This window comes from Catharus ustulatus, chromosome Z, assembly GCF_009819885.2.
Source record: "Catharus ustulatus isolate bCatUst1 chromosome Z, bCatUst1.pri.v2, whole genome shotgun sequence".
NCBI classification, from domain to species: domain Eukaryota; kingdom Metazoa; phylum Chordata; class Aves; order Passeriformes; family Turdidae; genus Catharus; species Catharus ustulatus.
The window spans coordinates 7,437,784-7,459,924 of NC_046262.2; the positions used below are offsets into that span (position 1 = coordinate 7,437,784).

At 39.2% G+C, this 22,141-nt stretch overlaps 1 protein-coding gene across 1 annotated transcript in view; it reads right to left on the minus strand.

Annotated features, from left to right (window-relative positions):
* KIAA1328 (KIAA1328 ortholog) overlaps nucleotides 1–22,141 on the minus strand; it is a 173,373-nt gene that overhangs the window by 33,710 nt on the left and 117,522 nt on the right. Inside the window, exons 8-9 of the mRNA XM_033086007.1 lie at nucleotides 21,018–21,113; nucleotides 3,122–3,306 (exon numbers count right to left, since the gene is read on the minus strand). Coding sequence (XP_032941898.1) covers nucleotides 3,122–3,306; nucleotides 21,018–21,113 — 281 coding nt within the window. The remainder of the gene's footprint in view (nucleotides 1–3,121; nucleotides 3,307–21,017; nucleotides 21,114–22,141) is intronic.

Genomic DNA, 22,141 nt, shown 5'->3' on the forward strand with positions numbered 1-22,141 from the left:
ATAAGACTTAACATTTATATAGTACTTCACATCTTCAAAGCACTTCACTAATATTAACTAATTGCTCTATTCAATTGTAGGGAAGAGTCTTCCCTCAAGGGAAGAAGTTCCAGATCCTGAATCCCTAAGAAGCTACATCAGAAAAACTACTGAAAAACAAACACTATCTAGAGAAATCAGCCCCTGGAAAAGTACAGGGCTAAAATGAGCTAAAATAATTTTCCTTCTCTGACTTTTTCTTTTGCATATGAAAAAGGAAACTGCACACTATACAACATCATGCAGATGTTATGTCCAAGGGAAAAAAAAGGGGAAAATAGTTCTTTCTTTAGTTTCAATGCAGAGGTATTTCAGGAAGCGTTCGTAGAGAGGAATACTTTAAGCACAAATGCAGAGAATTGGCCAGTATTGCACAGTGCAATGGGTGTAAGTTTCCCAGCCCCACGGTAAAATTTTCAAGAGCAGAAAGGAAGAGAAACACGCATTTCTGTACTCCAGCTCTTTTTAACTAGACAAGTTGTTAGATTTTAGTACATGTTGACATAGCTGGTGGTGACACCAATAAAAACAATTTACTGCTGAAAGGATCTAAGACTCCAGGACTGCTTCAACTGCTTCAACTGCTTCATTTTGCTGGTAACACTAAAAAAAGTTTGACTACAAGACACAAACACCTGCTAAAGTACAGGAATAAAAACTAAGGAGCAAGCAGAAACAGAAGACAAAATCAACAGTGAGGGAATAAAAATTGACTTCCTAAGTTGATCCAGTAAGTTTCTACCTTGAAAAGAGAGCAGAAGTGACCCTTTCGACTCCACAAGGTAAAGGAATCATATTAACAATGCTCTTTTACCCATTACTAACCATAATCAGGGAGGTGTATTTGTTAGGAAATCACCCTCTTCAAAACCACTGTTGTCACAGCAAGTGAGCAGTCCTGTAGGAAGGAAAGCCTTCTGCCATTCCAGGATGGGGACATCTTCCTGATTAATAATTTTAAAGCTGATACAAGTGCCTGTGTTGCGCTGGAGGGACACTGCTACTGATGCAGCCACCATTCCCAGTGGTACAGCAAGTCCAAGGGCTCACATCAGCACTCACACTGCACTAACGTGTGCTTGGATAGAGTCACCATGCTGGAGAACACAGGATTTAAATAGAACAGCCTGATACAGCCATGAGAAAAAATAAACTTCTGTATCAATAGGTCAGCATCTAATGCTGAAGTTTTCAGTTCTGACCAAAAGGCCACCTTCAGGGTATGTGGCTAAATAACACTGAGTTCCACGACTCAAGATATCCCTTGTGGAATTCATTCCCCTTTCTCATACTACATTGAACCAGAAACCCCAGGTCAGCAGCAGATGGAAATATCCAGTAAAAGCAAGGACAGAGCCAACTAAGTCCAGCCTATCCAAAATTAAAAATCTTGACATTGTGTCCCGGTGATCCCTTAAGAAGGAAAAAACACTTTACAAGTATGTGTGTGTGCTTGCTAAATGAGTCCAAATATATAACAGAAGGAAGCCAATTTAAAAGGTACTAAATACAGAAGACTTCAACTTCAGTGATTAGTGCTAGGTAATTTGCCTTGTGATAAACAACCATTCAAATCAGTAATAGACCTGAGGTTGTTCCACAGCTTGAAAGCATTCCTCTGAACTTTATCAGCTATCACAGCAGTGCCAATGTTTGTAAGTCAAATTTTGCCATGCAGCTCTACACCATAAAAGCCAGTAATCCCAGTAAGTGTTTGCAAAAGATGCCCACCATCTTCAGAGGTCATGCTGACCACTACAATCACTAAATCAGCATAGGTGCAGTTCAGTTGCTATGTACAATAGCCAGATGCAGCTTGTAACTTCTCCTCAGTCCTACAAAATTAAATTAATGAATGAAGAAGAGGCCAGGTTGGATATTTTCTCCTGAATCTATGGAAAATAAATTACTTTGGGGGACTACTGCCATCCAAGGAACAAAACCCATCATCCAGCTGTGAAAAATCCTAGTTTCATCACTGCAGCATAGAGAAGGAGGGGGGCAGAAGGAAGAGGAAAAGAGAAAAAAAAATGATAGCTGAAAAAAAACATAAAAGAAAACCATCAGTGAAAATTGCCCCTGAAACTTTGCAGAATTGTAACGGCTTTCTCTTGCTTAAATTGATTGGTGTAGCAATGTTATAAAATGACTATTAGGATTCATTGTGCACAACAGAAAGTGTGAAATGTCAGCAGATTATACAGCAAAAGTAATGGGTCCTGAACCCCTGTTAGTCAAAAATGATTTTGTTTCAAATTAGAAATTGATTTTTTTGGACACAAGCCCTTTACAGGCTTCCAACTTTTGTAGCTGTGCCTTGGAAGAGATTAACCTCAGCCACTGTTTGGGTCCAGGCTGATGATACCCTTTTGAAAGTTTCTTCACAGGGACTGCTTTTTAATGTTGGTACGGTCTTAACCAATAACACAAGTTATTTGTTCCTTTGAGAACTGCACCACATTTCTTCTCATTTTGCCATTTTCTTTATTTTTATGCTGACATATACGGCAAACTGGCTGACAAGCTAAAATAAAAAAATACAAAAAAAGCTAGTTCATAATTGAACCAAGGATTATGTTCAAGGCTAAGCAGTGAAACATCCAAGCTGCTTTTGTTCCCAACCTTTTCTCTTTGTAAGAGAGAAAAGATTGCATCTCTGCTCCTTAAGTGGAGGCACTAAGCTAAGGGCAGGATAGGTTCTAGCAGTGCAGTCATTCCTGTGTGGCAAAATAGCAGGTTGTGAAGGTGAAGTTGTCACTCAAGGAGGAAAAGAATGCAAAGATTACATTTAAAGAGCAAACCCCACTGCACTTATTCTCACTGCCTTTTGGGAAAGTTAAAAAACAAATAATTGAAGGAGTTTCCTGAGATTAAGAAGCTACTTGTTTCTCTTCCATCAGGAGGAGCAGACAGGATCTCCACTTGTTATTTAAAATAATTCTTATTTTTTTAAATGGAGCTACCACCTTCTCTTAGGTTGTTTTAAACACCTGCAAACCTCTTCTTTAATTATGCATTTTATTGATAACCTTTTGAACACACCAGCACTCTCATGGCCCTGAACACAGTAGGCTCCCCTTACCTTTCCTGGACTTGGTGCCTTCCCTCTTGGTCTGCATTAGAGGGCTTTGCCCATCATCCATGTTTGCACCAAAGCCAACCATTTTCTTCCCTGAACTGCTCCCACGACTGCTCCCTGGTTTTCTGGAGTTTTTGCTCACTGGAGGTGTCCTCAGTAAATAATCTCCACATTTCACCACCGGGACACTGGGAAGAAAGAAAGATTGCACTGTTACATGATGCATTCATCCCATTAACACTGCATCCAGCTGTCTCCCCAAATTTTACTCTCCAGAAGCATAAACATCATGCTGCTGGTGGTTGAGCTCTTGTTGAATTCATTCATAATTTCTGAAAGCAGGATGCCTAAGGCTTGAAGAGTTACCAATCCACTTTTTCAGGAGTCTTTGGTTATCAGCAGCCAGCAGCACCCTGACAACTGTATTTGGAGTTGTGCAGCATTGGGCACATTTCCTAAAGCATTAAGTCCTAGATTTCTTGAGTGGTTAGAACAGCACCAGTGGAATGAAGATATGCAAATCAAGATGAAGATGAAGACAGACTTTGTCCAGCACAATGGGGCAAAATTGGAAGAAAGAGTAATTTAAAAAATGTTCACTTTGCTAGAATAAAGGGGGAACAAAGAAGATTATATGAAAAGAAATCTGAAATTTTAGTTTGCAAAAGGGAAGCAGATCACAGAACCACAGAATCATAGAATCATTTCTATTAGAAAGGACCTTTGAGATCATCTGAGTACAACTGCCAAGGCCACCGCTAAACCACATCCCCAAGTGCCACATCTACATGTTATTTTTAAAAGCCTCCAGGGACAGTGAGAAGCTGATTCAAAAAGAAATGGATGAGAAGAGAGGAGACAAAGAGGTGACACTGATGAACAAAGGTACTTTAAACAGAATAGAGAATGTGTGAGCAAACTGGTGGGAGAGAATCTGGTGCAGAAGTGAAATACTTTGAGTAAAGTCAGAAAAGAGAAACTCTACCAGAACCATTATGATTGAAGATGAACTTCAACACACGATCATAAACACGGCATGGTCAGAGGCAGGAGGGAAATCTGGTGATAGGGAGCAATCATGATCTCAAGCACTGCAGACACAGATATCTTAAAACGTTCTGGGCAGACACGAGGCTATGAAGACCCATGTTTCTCTAGGTAAAGAAAAGCTACTGCTTTCAAATTCTGCTTTCTGGGGAATAACTACTGCTTTAAATGACAATTCCCAACATATGTAAGTCATTAGTCCCTGTCATAAAAGGCCCCTTTATAAAATAAATTAAAAATATTAAAAAAGGATCCTTGTATTATCCACATGAAACAATACAATTTATCCCAAGATTACATTTTTCTACTCACAATCATGGAAGCAACAAATAGCTTTCTTAATTTTTTAGAAGATTAAACAAATCTTAACAGCTGGACTCTGTGATCCTAGAGGTCTTTTCCAGTCTAAACCATTCTATATTTCTATGATAAATCTTTTTCCCGTTTAAGCACCAATTTTACATTGGCAACCCGAAGACTGTCACTGAGTTTTTATTAGTTTCATGGGTATTACCTTCATGGGGGTTGAATCACAAGAATCTTTTACCTAAAACCTTGCACTTACTAAAGTTACTGCAGATCTGAGAAAAAAGCAGGAAATGATAGCTAAATTAAAAGTTTCTCATCAAAGTGCTGTATAAGACATTGTTTAATAGGGCCCACTGAGCCTGTTGGACAATTAGTATTACTCCTCTATTATTAATGCAGAGCAGTATATAATGGCTTATGACCTATAATAACTGACTGAACTGTTGGATATAACTTCTCCAAATAACCTCCGTTTACTTTAGGGCTTCTAACTGTGTGACCACTAATACTACTGCAAAGTGTTTTTAAAATTTATGGTGGACTAAATTAGTATCTTATTTGAATTACATGAAATTATTAACCTAATAGTTCCTGCAACTACAAGAGCACCAAGAGGTGGTTTTGGGTCCTAGCAACTGCTTAAAGAGGCTAAAAGGTGTAATACTTGACCAGATTTCTCTGATAAAACAGGATCTGATATTCCATTTGCCTATACTTGGGATGATTAACAGCATTTGAAAAAACAATTAGGTTGTCATAATTTGGATGCTTTTTGAGTAGTTTAAAGCAAATTTGATTACAACCTACAGTCCTCATATGAAGACAGTGACCTTTGGCTTGCAGATAAGGAGGTGATTACTCAAATGGTTCTCCTTCTGAACGCTCTATCTTCTACATGGTGCAGTTCCTTCTGGAATACTGAGTTCTGTTTTAAATACTGTAGTGGCAGAGGCAATTCAAACAGAAACAGACACCAAGCAGAAATTACATAAGCTAAGGTACAATAAATAAGAAAAGCAAGTGTATTTGCATTTATAACCTCAATAAACAACTAGAGACTCGTTGTTTAGTATATAATAGAAGACAGCTCACACTAAAGTTTTGCTCAAGTAAAGGATAGAGTCCCGAATCTTAAAATGACACAATCTGAAAGGTGTGCAGACCAAGAAGGGAAAGTGATAATGCAGAGAGATAAAGAAATTCAGTAATTAACTATCTACCACAATTAAACAAAGAAAACATAAAGGGAAAAAATCTGTTTCTGAACATAATTACTCATTCACCTCTTGGAATAATTAGCAAAACGAATGATGTGACTATTGAAACATGGAAATTTAAACTCAACATATGGTCAAAAGGAACCAGCTATTTATATCTGGAGAGATTTAGCAGCAAAAGACGTTCTCGTCTATTTTCAAATCCAACTACCCATCATGTCACTCAAAGGCACCATGGTTAGTAGGACTTCCTGCAGGTACCACAATATCCAATGAATTTTCACGGCTCTCCTTGAAAACTACCCAACAGAGAAGACTGTCTAAATGAAGACTTTATTAACCTACCTACCCTACATACCAGGGCAGGAGACACAGTGTGACCAGAAAAGAAGAGAGTCTCAGCACTGCTATCTCATTATCAATATCCAAGTACACCATGACCAAAGGAAAACACACTTTGAACATTCCTTCCATCCTGTCTGAGCCTCATATCGCGATATCCCTGCTGAGCGCGAATGGCAAATTTTAAATGTCATTCAGGACCCATTGAATACTGCTAGTATTTGCATTCCTTAAAAAGTAGAAAAACATTAACCTTTTGTTTTATTGAATTAAAATGCCATGGAAATGCTGATGTAGTCTTCAGAGACTGAAATACTTTTACCAAGAAGAATAGCTGTCATTTATTAGACACAAAGAACAATTACTTGATAGGATGCTTTCTGACAAAAAGCAGATTGGTATTCTCATCATAGAAAAGGCATTGTAAAAAAACCCAGCACAGACCTCTGAGACTTGAATAATTTAAAGCTGCATTTGGTGCAATTTGAATTTTTCTTTAGGGAGGCAAAGTTAAATACCTTTAATTTGTTCTAATTATTTCAAATTTGCAAGTTAATTATGGCTGATCATTAAATAACAAAAAGGACTATCGTCTCCATAGAGTTTTACCTCCTACCCTCTGCATTACTTAAGCTAGATTTTAGTATGCATGAATTAACTTTCTAAATAATCACACGGTTTGACTAAATGGCTCAGTAAAATGAGCTCTGATCCTCACAATAAGCATTAATGGACATTAGAAAGGCTATTGGGACCCATGTTACTTACATTATAAGTATTTTTAATGGGGTCTTATTTACTAATCTTTATGTACTGTTCAAGTTAGGGCATCATATAGATACATTATTCTGCATTAATAGAGGAAAGTCAGTTCTTCAAGATACTAAAATAAATGTCCACTTAGAGCCAACTAAATTCATTTTTAAACTAATGCAGGAAAACTGTGATAGAATATAACTTGTTTTAGCTGCTGATCTTGATTAATCAATCCAACATAATGGCAGCCTCGTTCGGCAAATGGAGTTTTGCAGATCTGTTGAATCACTAAGCAACCCAAGCAGCTCAGGCTCTTGCCAGAGTCATGCTTACTATCAGCATGTGATTTACCTCGCCCACGAGGCTTCCTCTCTTCCCTGCTCCACACCCAGCATTCAGCTGACTGGGTTCCCAGTCTTTGATCCCAGATTTGGATGCTCACCTTCCACTGAATTCTGATCTTTCCATGCATTTTTCAGTGCGGATCAGCAGCATTCAGAGAACAAATTAATGTTGTAACTACTCAGAAACCCAAAACGCGAGGCAATTCATGCCTCCACTATGCATGTTCAACAGATGGTTGCCTTAATGGTACCCTACTACACTCTGCTGAGGCAAGGGCTTGTGAGTTTAACCATCATCAAACTAACAGATTGCCGTGGTAGGTTAGCTCCAAAAGCAAACATGTTGAAATGTTATTTTCCTGTTCCGTAATTTCTGTTTTAAAAATAAAATAATTAACAGTTCATGTGTGCAATCTGCTGCAATTATATCAGGCCAAGAATGCATAACACTTAATGATGCAAAACTGGTGATAAGTAGACAACCCAAGCAATACGTTTTTCTAGCTGGAACCTGAATTGCCATTTCAGATGCAGTTTGACAAACAGGCTGAAAATTGCTTCCTCCCCTGCCACTTTGGCTGGGAATGTTTTCCAGCTAGATCAGTTTCCAGAGTCAGCTCAGTATAAAGCAGCAGCATTACAAGCACTGGGACAAAAGAGAAGATGCCAGGACCTTCTTTTCGGCAGGGGTCCAAATTCAGATCAGTTCACGTCAAGCTTGTTATCAAACAGCACTTTTGAAAACCACTCATTCCAAAGTGGGGCTGCTTGGGAAGTTGCTTGTCTGCATAGAAAAAAAAAAAAAAATGTAGGAAAAAAACAAGCATTGTAGATTTGGATGCATGGATCTGAAAACAAATGGCAGTGGTCTACTGAAAAACCAGAACTTTTCCAGTCCCCTCAAGTGAAACTGAGGAGAAACACATCAGAATATACAAGCCAGCAGAGCAGCACACATGAAAGAGAAGAGAGATTGGCCTACTTGCTACTGCTTTGTGCAGGGTGTACAAATCCACAGGGCAGCTGAGCAGAGCTGCTAGGGAGGTAAGAGAGTTGCAGGTGGCAAGGAGAAGCACAATGCAAACTTCAGGGTAATCTCTTATCACTGAATGCCATCACCCTTCCCTTCCTAAAAAATGGTTTTTTTAGCTTAAGATTTTTTCCTCCCATTAAGAAGCAGTCCTATTCTAATACAGACCTTGCAGACCAAATTCAAGCCCAGAGTGAGATTTCACGGGCCAATTATGAAACTTGGCATTTTGAGGCTTATGTTAGATGCATCAGCATGTTAATGGCACTGCTGGGATCCAGTGAATGTCAATAAGAAACAGCTGCTTTCCTTTCCAGAGAGCATGTGCATTTAAAGCTTTGAGATCACAGAATAGGAGAATAGTTTTGGTTAGAAGGAACCTTTTTAAGGTCCTCTGGTCCGATCCCTCTGCAATGAGTAGGGACATATCCAAAGTGACCTTGACCAGGGCTGAGGCATCCACCACTTTTCTGGGCAACCTGTACCACTGTTTCACAGTGAAACATTCCTTCTATCTAGCTTGAATCTGCCCATTAAATTACTAAGTGTGACCACTTATCCTGTAACTACAGACCCTGTCCAAAAGTCTGTCTCTATCTTTCTTAAAAGACCACTTTAACCAGTAAAAAGGTGCAATCAGGTTTCCCCAACACCTTCTCTCCTCCAGCTGTCTTCAAGACCATGTCCATCTCCCTTCTCATATATGTTTTAGGCAAAAGGCAGGAGGGCAGGGACAGGTAGGGAAACACTTCAACAGTCAGTGAGAGTTCTGGAACTGAAATATAAATATTATCAAATCTGCTTGTAATAAAAGGATTTTTCATCACAGAAAATAGACAGTGATTGCCTACAATCTACATGTTATTATGCAGACAATATATTGCTGAGCTGTCATGCAGAGATTTCATCTCTTACAGCACTCTTCAGGCTCAATGCCCTTGAATCCAGTAATGCCCATGGCTGTGTCAGGTTTCTCTGTTGTTTTTTGGGTTTTTTTCCTCCCTGTTGAGCTCTCTCTCAAACCTACTGCATTTGTTTTTGTTTTCACCCATCCTGGAGGAGATACACTGGTACCTATGCTAAAAATTTTCGATATCTGAAGCTGTGCCAGGGTACAGCAATCCATAGCACAGCTTCCCCAGACCACTCTTTCAGAGACCAGTTCCTTCCCCATTCCCTCAGTGGCTGGTGCTCAGATATTTAATTCCGACAGCAAGAACTGAGGCCACATATGCTCTTAATTAGCAATGACCTATTAGATCATGACCTATTAGATCAGCCATAGGTGAAACCCTAGCCCCACTGAATCAATCAGAATACTGTCTTTATTTTCAATGAAGTCAGGACTTCACTTAATATACATGGTTAGAGGTCCATTTGTAGCAAGTATTAAGCTAAATTTAAGCTAGAATTATATTCATGCCTTCCCTTTGAAGCCCTCTCTTTCCTATGGTTTAAGTTCACTACATTTCAATTCCCTACCAGCACCTTTCCAACATATCTGAGTTTTATTAATAAACAGCAAAATTACAGCTGTGATTACTCTTCCATCTTTTCTGAATTCAAAGAAAATTCTAGCATAAAGATTTTCAGACAGTCACAGAGAAATTGGCCACAGGAAACAGACTGGCCAAGCTTAGCAGGGCAAAATTCTGTGACTGTGTGTTTGGCCTTTCTCATAGAGCAGAGCAGCTGTCGTTCCAGCAAACTCTGCTGTCAGCCTTCACAAAAGAAAGTCATGTAAATGTCAAGTCACAGGTATAAAAACAATCCCTCCAAACAGTGTCTGTATATCTGAAAAGCCTGCCTGGCTGTCACCAGTCAAAGCACCACGAGGAATGATGCAAAACCCTGTTTAGGACAAAGTTTTTGAACTAAATCTAAACTTCTTCAGTACACCAGGCAGCATCACTCTCTCCTTGAGAAGGAGAATCGCATGCTCTTCAGCAAAGTGAATGCCACTCTTAGTGCCTTATCCAGCATCACTAGTGTCTGGCTGAGAGCCAGCCCCAATCACAAGATACCCATCGAAATGCCATATGCAAGCTATCTCCTGAACAAACATGCCCCAAATTGGATTGCAATTTGGTTGTGATAAAGGCATAGAAGAACAACACATCATCTCTTCTCAACTTGACTCACCCAAAACAAATGGATTCACAGTGGATGGGCTGCATTTCAAAACAGGCTGTGGCAGAGATGGGTCTGGGTGTGCAGGTAACCACCTTCTGTCTTCCTTTGCTAAGACTACTAGTACACAAGCACCCTCTCCTCTGCAAAAGTTTCCAGACAGGCTGATAGGTGTTGATAACAGCAACTTTCAGTAAATGAGGAGCAATTCCAAAAGCCCCTTTCCTGATCATGGATCACATCAGGTAGCAATCATTTGCTAAGGGTAAGTGACAAGACAGCAGGGAGGGACACACTAAGAGTTGAACAGTAGATACAGGGTATACAGTATGCCCCATTACTAAGATATTCTCAAGAAATTCCTCATTAGAGAAACAGATATTTAAGATAGCACTTTTTTGTGTGGGTATTAAGAGTTACACATGCACAGAAAATCTGGAGTTTTGGAGGATCAGAACAGTTGAAAAAGACATAATAACTACAGTTGCTTCTGCTCACAAAGTTACACTCCATTGATGCTAAGTTTCAATGTTTAAGATACCAGTAGGACAAATTTTCATATCTGGTTTCTAAGTGAGGAAATGAAGGAACAAAGTTTCAGATTTCTCAAATCAATAAAAGCTAAAATTAATAACCACTAAACCGGGCAAACAGACATATCCCTAAGGGTCCTGAGGTGACTTTCTGGGTCACTGACAGCTCTCCTCATATCAGGGAATATGTCGCAGTGAAAGTCTTTCATAAATGCATCAAATTCCATAATAAACACAATCAGAGATTTTATCCTGTCTATTTTTCTGAGGCTGCAGAATCTGATTTCTCTAACCAGGAACCATTATCACTGAAAACAACATAGACACACTCTTGTAGGACCCATATTTTTCCATGAAATTTCTGTCCTCTTATTTTAATCACCTTTATTTGTACTGCAGGATGATTGAATCAAGCATGTTAAGCACAGGTTTTCAGGGTTACTGCAGGTTTTCAGGGTTATAGTCTGTTAGTGTCAAAGTCTTACAGATCTTGGGACTAGTGAATCAGGAAGCTGCAGTGCTTTACTTATTCCAAAAAGCCATTTGGCTCCTCTGCCAAATACAAACCTGTCACGGGTTTTGATTTTTGTTTTATCATGATAAAAACAATCATGTTAGAATTTTGCCAGGTCTGTAACTACAAATGTACATGGCATCCTAAATGTTCTCACACTACAGCATCTTTTAAAATGGTGTCATACACTACCCCAGATCAGTTAGAAACACCCTTCCTGATGCATCTTCACACTTCATTGGCCTTTTTTCCATTATTAAATCACATCTGTGGGACATGGTCACTCTATGATTAAAGAGTATATTAATGATTTACCACTACACTAGTACTCATCCATATTATATTGCTTAGTAAAATGAAAACACTGAGATTGTTTATTGATCTGCTTTAAAAAAAATCCTATAGCCTGAAAAGAAGTAAATAGAGAAGTTGAGACTTTGGACTTTACTCTGATTAGTAGATTACCATGCCCAACAGATGCAGATTTGACAAGATAGCTCCTGGTAAAGATTTAAAATAACCATTTTAGCCACTTCAGTTGCCTTAAATTCACTGAAGTTACATATTTCACAGAGCATATTTGATGGCTAGTGACTGTAAAATCAAGTATTTATTGCAAGAGCAATACAGACTTAGATGCCTAAATAATGGCATACAACTATAAAAACCATGGCCTGGGCCCCACAGAAAAACCAACACACTAAAGATTTCCTTTCAGTGCATGTATTTTATGTGAATTTGACAGTACCACCAAATATTGACTCAACCGGGATGTTTACAGATTTAACATGTTTTTGCACTTGTATTAAGAAAATACTCAGATATAATAGAATTGAAACCAGACAGAACCCACTGCCTCACTAAAAAGCACATACCACTGAGATATGTATTGGCATTCTTCTGATGTCCAGTATCACGGGGAAGAATAAAGGGCAAAGATCCTGGCACAAGACTATGTGCTGTGAAGCCTTGGGCTCTAGCCTGCCAGTTCCCAGCCTCTGGAAACCCTTTTGGTCCAGACACAAGTGATTTTTGCCATCTTAGAGCTACCACTACTGATTTTCGGGTGGGACAGTCTACCTTTGCATACGTTTGTTACAACCTGGTGGAAACATCTGTCCAGAGCAGATGCCATGAGTGCCACTCTGACACTCTGATGTGGGCTCAGGGATTTGCATTATTTGTGCTGCCAAACCATCTCAGCCCTACTGAGTCCACAGCTGGTATATAAACTTAGCCCATCTCTCAGAGACATGGTTTGCTCAAAAAGGATGCGAAGATGTAAATGGAGACTAAGGGAATAGAGAGTTAAAAAGAAAAGAAGGATTAATTATGCATTGATCAAACAGAAGGGCATGTTGTTATACAGAGGTGAAGGCTGGCACTATTGACAGAAGACTGAAGACACTTGCAAGTTGTTTTGTTTCAAATTCTTGTGCATGTTAGAAGCCATGCGAAAGCATTTCCACAAAGGAGAACTGATGACTTGTCACTGCAGTTGAGTTCTAATGCTTTTTCCCCCAGGTCACCAATGAAATCTTTTGAGTATGGTTGAGATTTTAGGTGGATATACCAGGCAAAGATCATCTTTGTGATAAGTGTGAAGAAACACATTAGTTCGAAACTCAATAAATTAGGATTAAGGGTGGGGAGAGGAAAAGAGCACTGTTAAAAAGTTCACCAAAAAAAAAAAAAAAAAAAAAAAAGAGCTCCAAGTGATAAAATGTAAAACAAGAACGTGGTCACAAGACACAGATGGAGGCAGAAGTCGTGACATGACCCAGTGGTTCTAAAAGACAGAAAGACTTAGGGCATGTAGTAGCAGCACATGGTTGAAAGAAGTTAATCCAACACACAAAAAACTCTGAGCGCCACATAACTGACAGAGTGAAGAAAAGGTGGTGGCAGAGAAAATGAAATAAGGAACACCTTTATGACTTTTAACAGACAACTGGCCTCTGAAGTGAGTTTAAAAGAAGGAAAGCAGACCAGACCTGAAAAATCAGCCAAGATACCCATTCTGGAAATTTATTTTGAAGTAGGTGAATGAATACCAAGCAGTTAAAGACTTTAGAGTAGTCAAGGTGCAAGAAGAAGGACTAAAGCAAGGGGTGTTGTTTTAATTCTTGACACAGTAAAACGATATTTTGGCTGCAAAGCAGAAAGAAGCTGCAATAGCTGTCAGCTCCAGATGCATGTAGAGGAAAGTGATCCTGAGGTTATGAGTCTGAGCGGCAGGGAGGATGTGGCATTATCAAAATCAGAAGTTAAGACAGATTCAGAAGGAAAAGAGTAAGGAGCTCTGTTTTGGCCAGATTAGGAATGATCTGAAGGCAAAACAACTGGGATTATGTGTCAGGAAGGCAGTCAGATATGCAAGACTAGATGGAACAGAGCAGAAGGTTTAAGAGTTATTGGCAGGGAAATGATAGCCAAAGCCGTGTAACAGGATGTTGTCATCCAGTGGGTACAGAAATCTTCAGTCAAATCAAGGAGTGACTAAATCCCTTCCTTGCCACCTCACAGAAGTTCCTACCCAGTTTCAAATGAAATTATCTAAAATAGTGCAGCAAAAACATGCATAAAAAAACCTGACTTTCCATAAAATCTAAAGATCATACTGTTTCTAAAACTAGGGCAACCACTAAATGAAAGTTAACCCGAACAATAACTTTAGCTAAACTTCAGGTCACATGCATTTAATATAATGAGATGAGGAATATGAAAAGGCCATTCATAATGGAATTCATCGAGTTAGGAATGCCATGCTTAGCTGCCTTATAACATATAATTAATGATCCTATAAAAATCCAGCAGTACGAACTCTCCCGGCTGCCCGCAGAACTGTTCTTTATGCTGGGTAGGGCAAGCAAGCATCTGCTTCCACAAATACTGCCCTTTGAGAAGCTCAAAAGCTTTTTTCCCCCTGTTCCATCAGGGACCACAGTGCCATTTCCATGACACACTGAGCTTTGAACCGTTACCCAAATCAGACTATAGCATTTGGCAACCCAGTACACATCTGTCATGATAGACTGGTTATTGGTCAAATGTTAAAGAAAAAATCATTAACTCTCTTCTCTTCTAATACCCCACCTTCCTCCAGATTATTTATAATCCCCACTAAACCCACCCTCTGTTTATAGTCTTCTAACACAACAGTGAAATATATATTGCCTGGAGATCTGTCTTGCCTTATACCACTCCCAACCATTTGGTACAACAAAAGATGTTTTCTCTCCATCAAAAGGCCTGATCCCTCCTGAAGCACTGATGCTCACATTCAAGGTTAAAGGATTAAGGCCTGAAGCACTGGGTACCAGAGAAAATGAAGCCAAATATCGAAAGAAACACAAAAATCAATCCTCTTCACTGCAGGAGCAGTGTGAAGAACAAATCAGCTGGGCTGAATCTAAAATTTTCTCTGCGTGGCTCTCAAAAATTAGCACTTTTATAAATATAATGGGTAGTTCTGCAAAGCCTCAGCAACCGTTCAAAGCCACAGAGTTCAACTCAATACATCAGTATGGTCTGGGAAGTTTTATGTCAGAATAATTTAGTGGCAAATACACAAAGTCCACTTCAGAGAGAGCAAGAGCTGGGAAGAGAGTGAGAGCACGTGTGCTGTTATCTTTGTATGTAGTCTGCAAATCTGCAAGTGGCAGAAACTAATATTTACTAAAGTTTGCCCTTTGCTTCAATTCTCTGAGTGCTGAAGGGCAGCCAAGGTCACAGGAGGGGTGGGGGAGTGGGTTTTAGCTTAGTGCAGCTGTGATCATGGGCAGAACAGCAGGGTACAGAGGATTTCTTGCTAAACTTTGTAATACCAATAGCTTTTGTTCTTAGTCCTGCCCCATCAGTTCTGATATAAGCTTTAAATGGCATGAAAGTTGTGTGGGTGGGTTTAAAATTTCCTGATTTAAAACCACCTTCCAGAACATTTTGTTTTATGAGGTTTTTCTTAACTTTTCCAACTGATAAATTTCTGGGACATATGAATGTCTAGATTAAACAAAATATTCTCTTCATCCAAGATTACACATAAAAATAAGAAGTAACAAAATGGTATGTCTGAAGAAGTAATCCACTCCAATTTATAAAAATAGAATTCAGGTTTTCAAAATTCAATTCAGGAAGTAAACTAACAGTGTCTACATTTTCCCATAAAGGAGGCATCTGCAAATGACTTGCAAAAATGTCTCTCACTGTCTGCTAGTGTTGGCAAGGAACAAACTTCTTCAGGAGACACACGCATTTCACATATTTCAACTCAAAGAAAAAATTCTCCAACCATTTTCAGTTTTGATGTGGGGTATTACCAGAACGAAATCCATGCCGAACACGAGCAAGAAATGCAAGTTTTGTGAAAATACCAAAGCACTTGCCTGTGAAACATGCCTGTTTTCACCAACTGCCCTCCAAAGCTTAGTGGTGTTTCTAATGCCAGAGTGTCTGTGCTTTTTGAAGACCTCACCTGCAGGCTGAGTGTATCTGCCTATGGAAACCACTTATGGCATTTCCTGCTTACATCTTATACCCACAGTCACTCAGTAGGCTTCCTGCTCAAGGTTACTTTGGACTGCAATGGGAATGATGTAATACTGCTGTGTGCAGCAGACACGATCATGAGAACAGAATCAGCATAATTCAGGTAAATGTTAGATAGGCAGCTTGAAATCACTGTTGCAGTTGAAAGTAAACCTGAAAATTAGATTAGTGAAGGAACCAGGTCAGCAGAAATGAACTCCACTCTCTCCAGTCCGATAAGGATCACTGCCCACCCTAACAAAAAAAACCCCAACATTAAATGCATGCATAGGTGTATGTAAAAAATTGTCATACACTCCCCTTTATGCTTTCAGTAACCACATCAGAACAAAAACCTTCACCCTCTACAAGAAAACCTACTACCTTCAGAGTCTGCACGTGGCATTAATGAAGCAAAAATGTGTGTCTAACTCTGACTGTACTCTCCCATACGTCACAGCAGACTCCAGCAGCCATCTGTTGGAAGGATGCTGTGCCTATATATAGCTAGACACCACCACGAGAGAAAGAAAAACTCATATCTGCACCTAATTCAGCGTGTGCACTATTGGCAGATCTGCAAGCACGTTTTTTTTTACCGGCCAAACAAGCGTTTGCTCCACAAATATCCTATCTAAAAATGATCCAAACTTCAATGTAAAATTATCTGGAACAAGAAAGTAACTTGGTTGTTAAAAGGAGCACTAACAGGTGGGTAAGCAGCTTCCAGATACACAGATTTTATGGGCCATTTGCAAGCACAGTTGATTTCATCCCAATTTAATGTGCCAGTCTGCCAAAACAGCAAATAGAAAAAAAAAATACCAACAAACTGTATTGAGTACATTCCTATAAGTTGGCCAAGTCCTATATAGATACACCTCAAGAGACCAAGTAAAATTGAGAGACGACCTTAAACCTGGGAGTTTTGGACAACAAGCCAATTGCAGCCGTGGTGAGAGTTTCTCCTTCAGAGGCTCAGGACCTGGGAGGTGACATGCTGGAATGAAGAATCAAAAAGAAAACTCCTCATAGGAAACCAAATGGGTGCTACCACTGTTTTTCAATTATCTTCTCCTCAAAAACAGGAATAATGGGGCCAGCAAAAGTCAGGCCAGCAGCAGCAGAGCTGTGCAATTGCATACAATTTTTATTTTACATTTAAATTATTTGGAGGGGGGAATTGAGTGAACAAACCTGGATATGCCTGGGACAGCAGGGGGAGCTGCAAGTCTGCGTTCCTCTGCAGGTCTATTTAATTGCATTGAATATTTGGACAAAAGCACACAAGTGTGCTTGCACATCGCCACAGAAAGATGCCTGCATGTCTAACAAGCCTCAGAAAAGAGAGTTCGTAACAAAGCATTAAACAAGGAGCAACAGATAATTGTCACCTTCTCTCACTAGATAATAAAAATAGTTACACCATAAACATAAAAATCTTTTAAAAGACCCCTGACAGCACTCCCTCCTGGAACTATCACCATAGCAATGAGCATCCAAGTACAGGGGAAGTACCGCTGAATCCTGTGTTTGATATTTTTGAGTAACTAAAAATACAAACTGGCAAAAATACTCATGGGTGATGTAGAATGAGGCACACAAAAATAAAGAGCCTTCAATGAAATTAAAGGTGGTAAATTCCACCTGCAAATCTTTAATACATCAGAAAAGAATCCTTTCACCAGGTAGCATACACTGAACAAGTGCCTGCAGATAACTGTAAACACATCTGATAGCTGCTGTATCCAGCAATTCCTATTTAGAACACTTTCCACAGGTCTTTGTAGAGGCTTAGTGGTAGAATTGTGTGAAATCCGAGGCAAGGACGCCCGTTAGAGAGAAGGCAGTAAAAAGCCACACTGGCAGAGCTTTATAGGAAACTCAAGACTCGGAAAAGCAGGAAATCTTGAATATTAAGGTTTAGGCACACAGCAGCACTCTGGGGAGGGGTGCTTGCAAAGTGAAAAACTGTCTCCTCAAGTTGGTGCCATTAAATATATCTTATTTCCATGCCATTCAGATCAAAGTTAAGATTAAACAAAGGAAGGAAGAGTTTCAAAATTCCTCTCCCAGATGCAGATGTCAGGAGCACACACAAAAGCAGGTGCTGGCGTGTATTGATCCTACTGAATACGCATGGAGTGGGTACTTGAGCATGTACCAAGCATCTGCGTCTGGGAGATGGAAAGCACTTTGTAAAATGCTGTTTTATGCTAAACAAATGCATCAGGTTATGTTTTTATTTTGAATATTTTAAAGCATCTTGCACACTGGGGCAGACTTGAAAAGAAATTATACAGACAACTTGCCATTAATTGCACAAGCTACCATCTCCATAGCTGCAAATCGTCTGTGGACTCACTTAGGAGAACTCCAAGCTACTGAAAACCGTCCTCAATAAAACCTGCTCTCACTGCTGTACCTTAGAGAAAAGGAGATCCTGCATCTGAAAGTGGTTCAGGTCCCAAATGCCGGCCCAGCTGCAAGTAGGCAAAGGGACAGGCACATTTCATCTAAACATCAGGGAAAGGACAAATCCAAAACTGCAAATTTATACCAGAAGAGGCATGCAAATAGGCTGAGATGGACAATGCCTGTTGACAATGGCAACAAAGAGACCTTAATAAGTAGAAGTGAAAATCAAACAGGCCACCTTTGAAAATCTGGCAATAGATTGAAGTAGTCCCTGAGAAGAAAGTTTTAACTTTCACTAACAGATTGCGAAGAAAATCTGTATCAGAAATCAAACCCAGCACTGTATTTGCTTGTGGAATCTTTTTTGCTTTCTTCAATGAGGGAAAAAATTAATCCCTACAGGAGATGACAAGATGCCTTTTAAACTACATACCTCATTTCTGACTACAATTACCTTTCAATAGTCTGGCACAGCTGCACGCTCCTATTTGCTTTTTTTTTTCATTAAGGGTTCCTCTATTATTTGTACCCATCCTATAGCATTTATGCCTGGCAGTGATGCACATTCCCTTGTCTACAATTCTTCCTACAGACAGTAGAGGATAAATTGCAATTAGATTTTTGTAATTGTAGATAATTAACTCAAAATGAGCTGTTAATTATATAAAAAACAATGTTTTTTAGTTCTTGATTATATTACTAATTTTACTTCTCACTTCAGCAAGTTTCATATTTTAAAGGTATTTCACCATTTCCTTTAAAATACCAGGATATTTTTGAAGTTTTGCTTATTTGAAGACTGAAATCAAGTTCTGTGCTGTGAGATTTGCTAGAAGAGCTCTCATGTATGAACTGGAAGTCAGAGAGGGCTGATTTTCCATTAGTGTTCTGTTGGCATTTGCTGTAACAAGAACTGTTTGATAGGTAAATTAAAAAGCAAACACCACCAAAAAAAAAAAAAAAACCTAAAAACAAAGAGTCTCACATCAAGGGGAAAAAGACAAAACAAAACAACCTAAAAAATAAAAAGGCAGGGAAAAAATACCACCAAAAGAGACAGTTAAGAAAAGGATGTATGTCTACCAGCTCTTCCTCTTTTCTAAGACATGGCCACACACTTACACACTCTGCCTCTCTGCACTGAGGAAAACATCACTTACATATTCAAATGCATAAAAGAGACAAATGGACTTGTCTTCCACAGCCTCTTTAAGCCTTACATTAGAGTAAATTATTTAGGGACCATTCATCTGGTAACCTTTGCAAAACTGAAGATGGCATATAGGAAGAAAAACTTCCAAGTGTTTTGCTGCCAAACTTTGTAACCAGCTGGCAAGGCACCTTGAGACTGCTCAAACACACAATAACTTTGAAAAATTACAGTAAATTAAACCAGGGGAATGAAGAGAGGGTGGGGAACCTTTTGAAATCTGGGACTCTCATTTTGTAAACAGCACAGGTTTTCCTAATTTTCCCTGTTAGGATATGTAGACATTTGCAGGTTTTTGGTAAACTGTTGCCAAGAAGCCCTACAGATGTTCTAGGTTACATTTTTCCTCCACGGGGCTTAATGCTGCTGCATCTTAAACATGTCATGGCTCTCCATCTTTTTTGTTACAGTGATAATACTTTGATCACTTCAGTTTGTGTGAAAATGAAAGCAAAATGCATCTGAATGCAACAAAGATATGCCAGTAACTCACAGCAGCCAAACACCTGGTTAAGCAGTGAAGTATTCCAAGGAAACTAACAACTCCTCCTGTTCTGGAGAAAAAAAGGCTTATCCCTTTTCAGGGAAAAGGGATCTCAAAAAGAAAAATAAAACTAGTACAACAAAGTTAAAAAATACGAAAAAAGAAGGTACTGGACCCACAGTTTATAAATGAATTATCAGTTTGTCCAGGATTCTCAGAACATAGAAGTTTATTATTTTGAGGTATTCTCTTGTTGCTAAAGAAGGAGTCATTCAATGCACAGCTCCTCATCTTGTCCAGCATTCTTTGGTCAAAAGAACACCTATAGTTACAGCACAGAACAAGAAGTGGTTACTTTCTGAGAAAAGGAGAAAACCTTGCCAGTTTTTATTTGTTGCTTTTCTAATAAGCCTGAATCTTCTTTCAGTGTTAACTTGAATGCGACAGGGTAGGACAGAAGGAAAGTACAATAGTGTACTGATTGAAGTTTTAAATAGCAAGCAGGATGGAGATAAAGAGCTAAATATTGGCTTAACTCTGCTTCCAGTTATTTCAGTGGTAGTTTGCTCTGATCACACTGAAGTAGAGGTGCAATGCAGAGGTATTTAAAAAACAAGTAACTGTCATCAACCATGGAGATCTATCTGAGAGTTAAAGGATAATGTATTGTTTACATCAGGTCTGAATAAAGACTAAAGAGATGTTCTGACCTTAATTTACAAAGTAACAAGCAGCACCTAAAACAAAGAACTAAAACCAAGATTTTGTGAAAATTCCATTTTGCACTGGGCTAAGAGGTGGCACACAAAACCTGAAGCCTCTTCATGAAGTCAGCCCCTAATCTTTGAGTAATAACAGGTCAGCATAACTACTGAGTTGACTCATAAAACACAGCAGTCAATGAATTTTACCCTTCCTGCAGAAAAAAGCTCTTAATCTGAAACAAACACATGAACAAATACACTTGGCAGGCAACAGCACACTGTCAAGAAGATATACTGACCCTGTGAAGCACTTAGAAGTGAAGAGAGAAATTACCTTAGCCCCATGCTGCTGCCATTCATCATCAGAGCAAGTTCTCTGGGTGCTTCAGCAATGGGCACATCTTCTGAGCCAGCTACATGGCCTCTAATCCTGGAAAAGATGAGTTAGTTAGCTAGCTGGTTCTACAGCTGGTCAAACCACATCAGGAACCTGCCACTAAAACGTGACCTATGTGTCTACAAACAGGGCACTTACACACACTAAATGCAGATGCTCTCACAATTATCTTCACACTTTCAAATATACCTTTGTACTGGAAGGCTGGTTCAGGCACAGTGCCTTTGCATCTAAGGGTTACCACTGGGACAACCTCAGCCAATGTAACTCAGTTGAGTACTAGCATCTCAGCATTAGAAAGGGAAAAAAATAAGAGAAAAATCCACAGTCTTTTTGTTAGAGAAACAGAAAATCTCATTTACAGATTGCAGCACCAGAGCTCAAAGGTGCCATGCATAAGCCGGAACAGAATTTGTATAAGGTGGTTCTGTGTCCTCAAACTATGGGTCCACAAATGATGCTCCATTTTTAACAGATTATTTCTCTCCAATAAAGACAGAAAAGTCAAGACAGAGGTATTTCTTTTTTATTTGACTAAAATTACTGTTTCCAAGCTTTGCTGTCACTGGTCTGCTCCAAAGAGGCTTGAACCAGGAGGAACCAGTGAACTGCACATACACACAGCATTTCTGATAGCAGAGCAACTATTTCACATAAACTGAGAGTACTACAGTCACATGAGACTAAATACAGAAATGCAGGAAATTAAAAGCAGTTATGATACAGTGTGGTAAAAAAAGGAATCAATTCACGCTTTAGCTAAAATATTAGAAAAACTAATTGCTAATAACTGCAAGTGGTCAAACCTCTTATTTGCCACTCAATGCCAGGATCTTAACCAGCACTCTACCCAGGCAGAAGGACAGACAAAAATAAACACTTTTCTGTAAAAGGATTCTTCTTGTACTGTTTTTTATATTGTTATGATGTTCTAATTCAGTTAGAACCTCCTGACAATAAAGCAAAGGGTATTTGAGCTTAGCTAAACAAATTTTTATTGTTAGCAGTATATAAAATTACCCTGTTACCAAGTGCAAAAGTGAATTATATATCTGGAACTG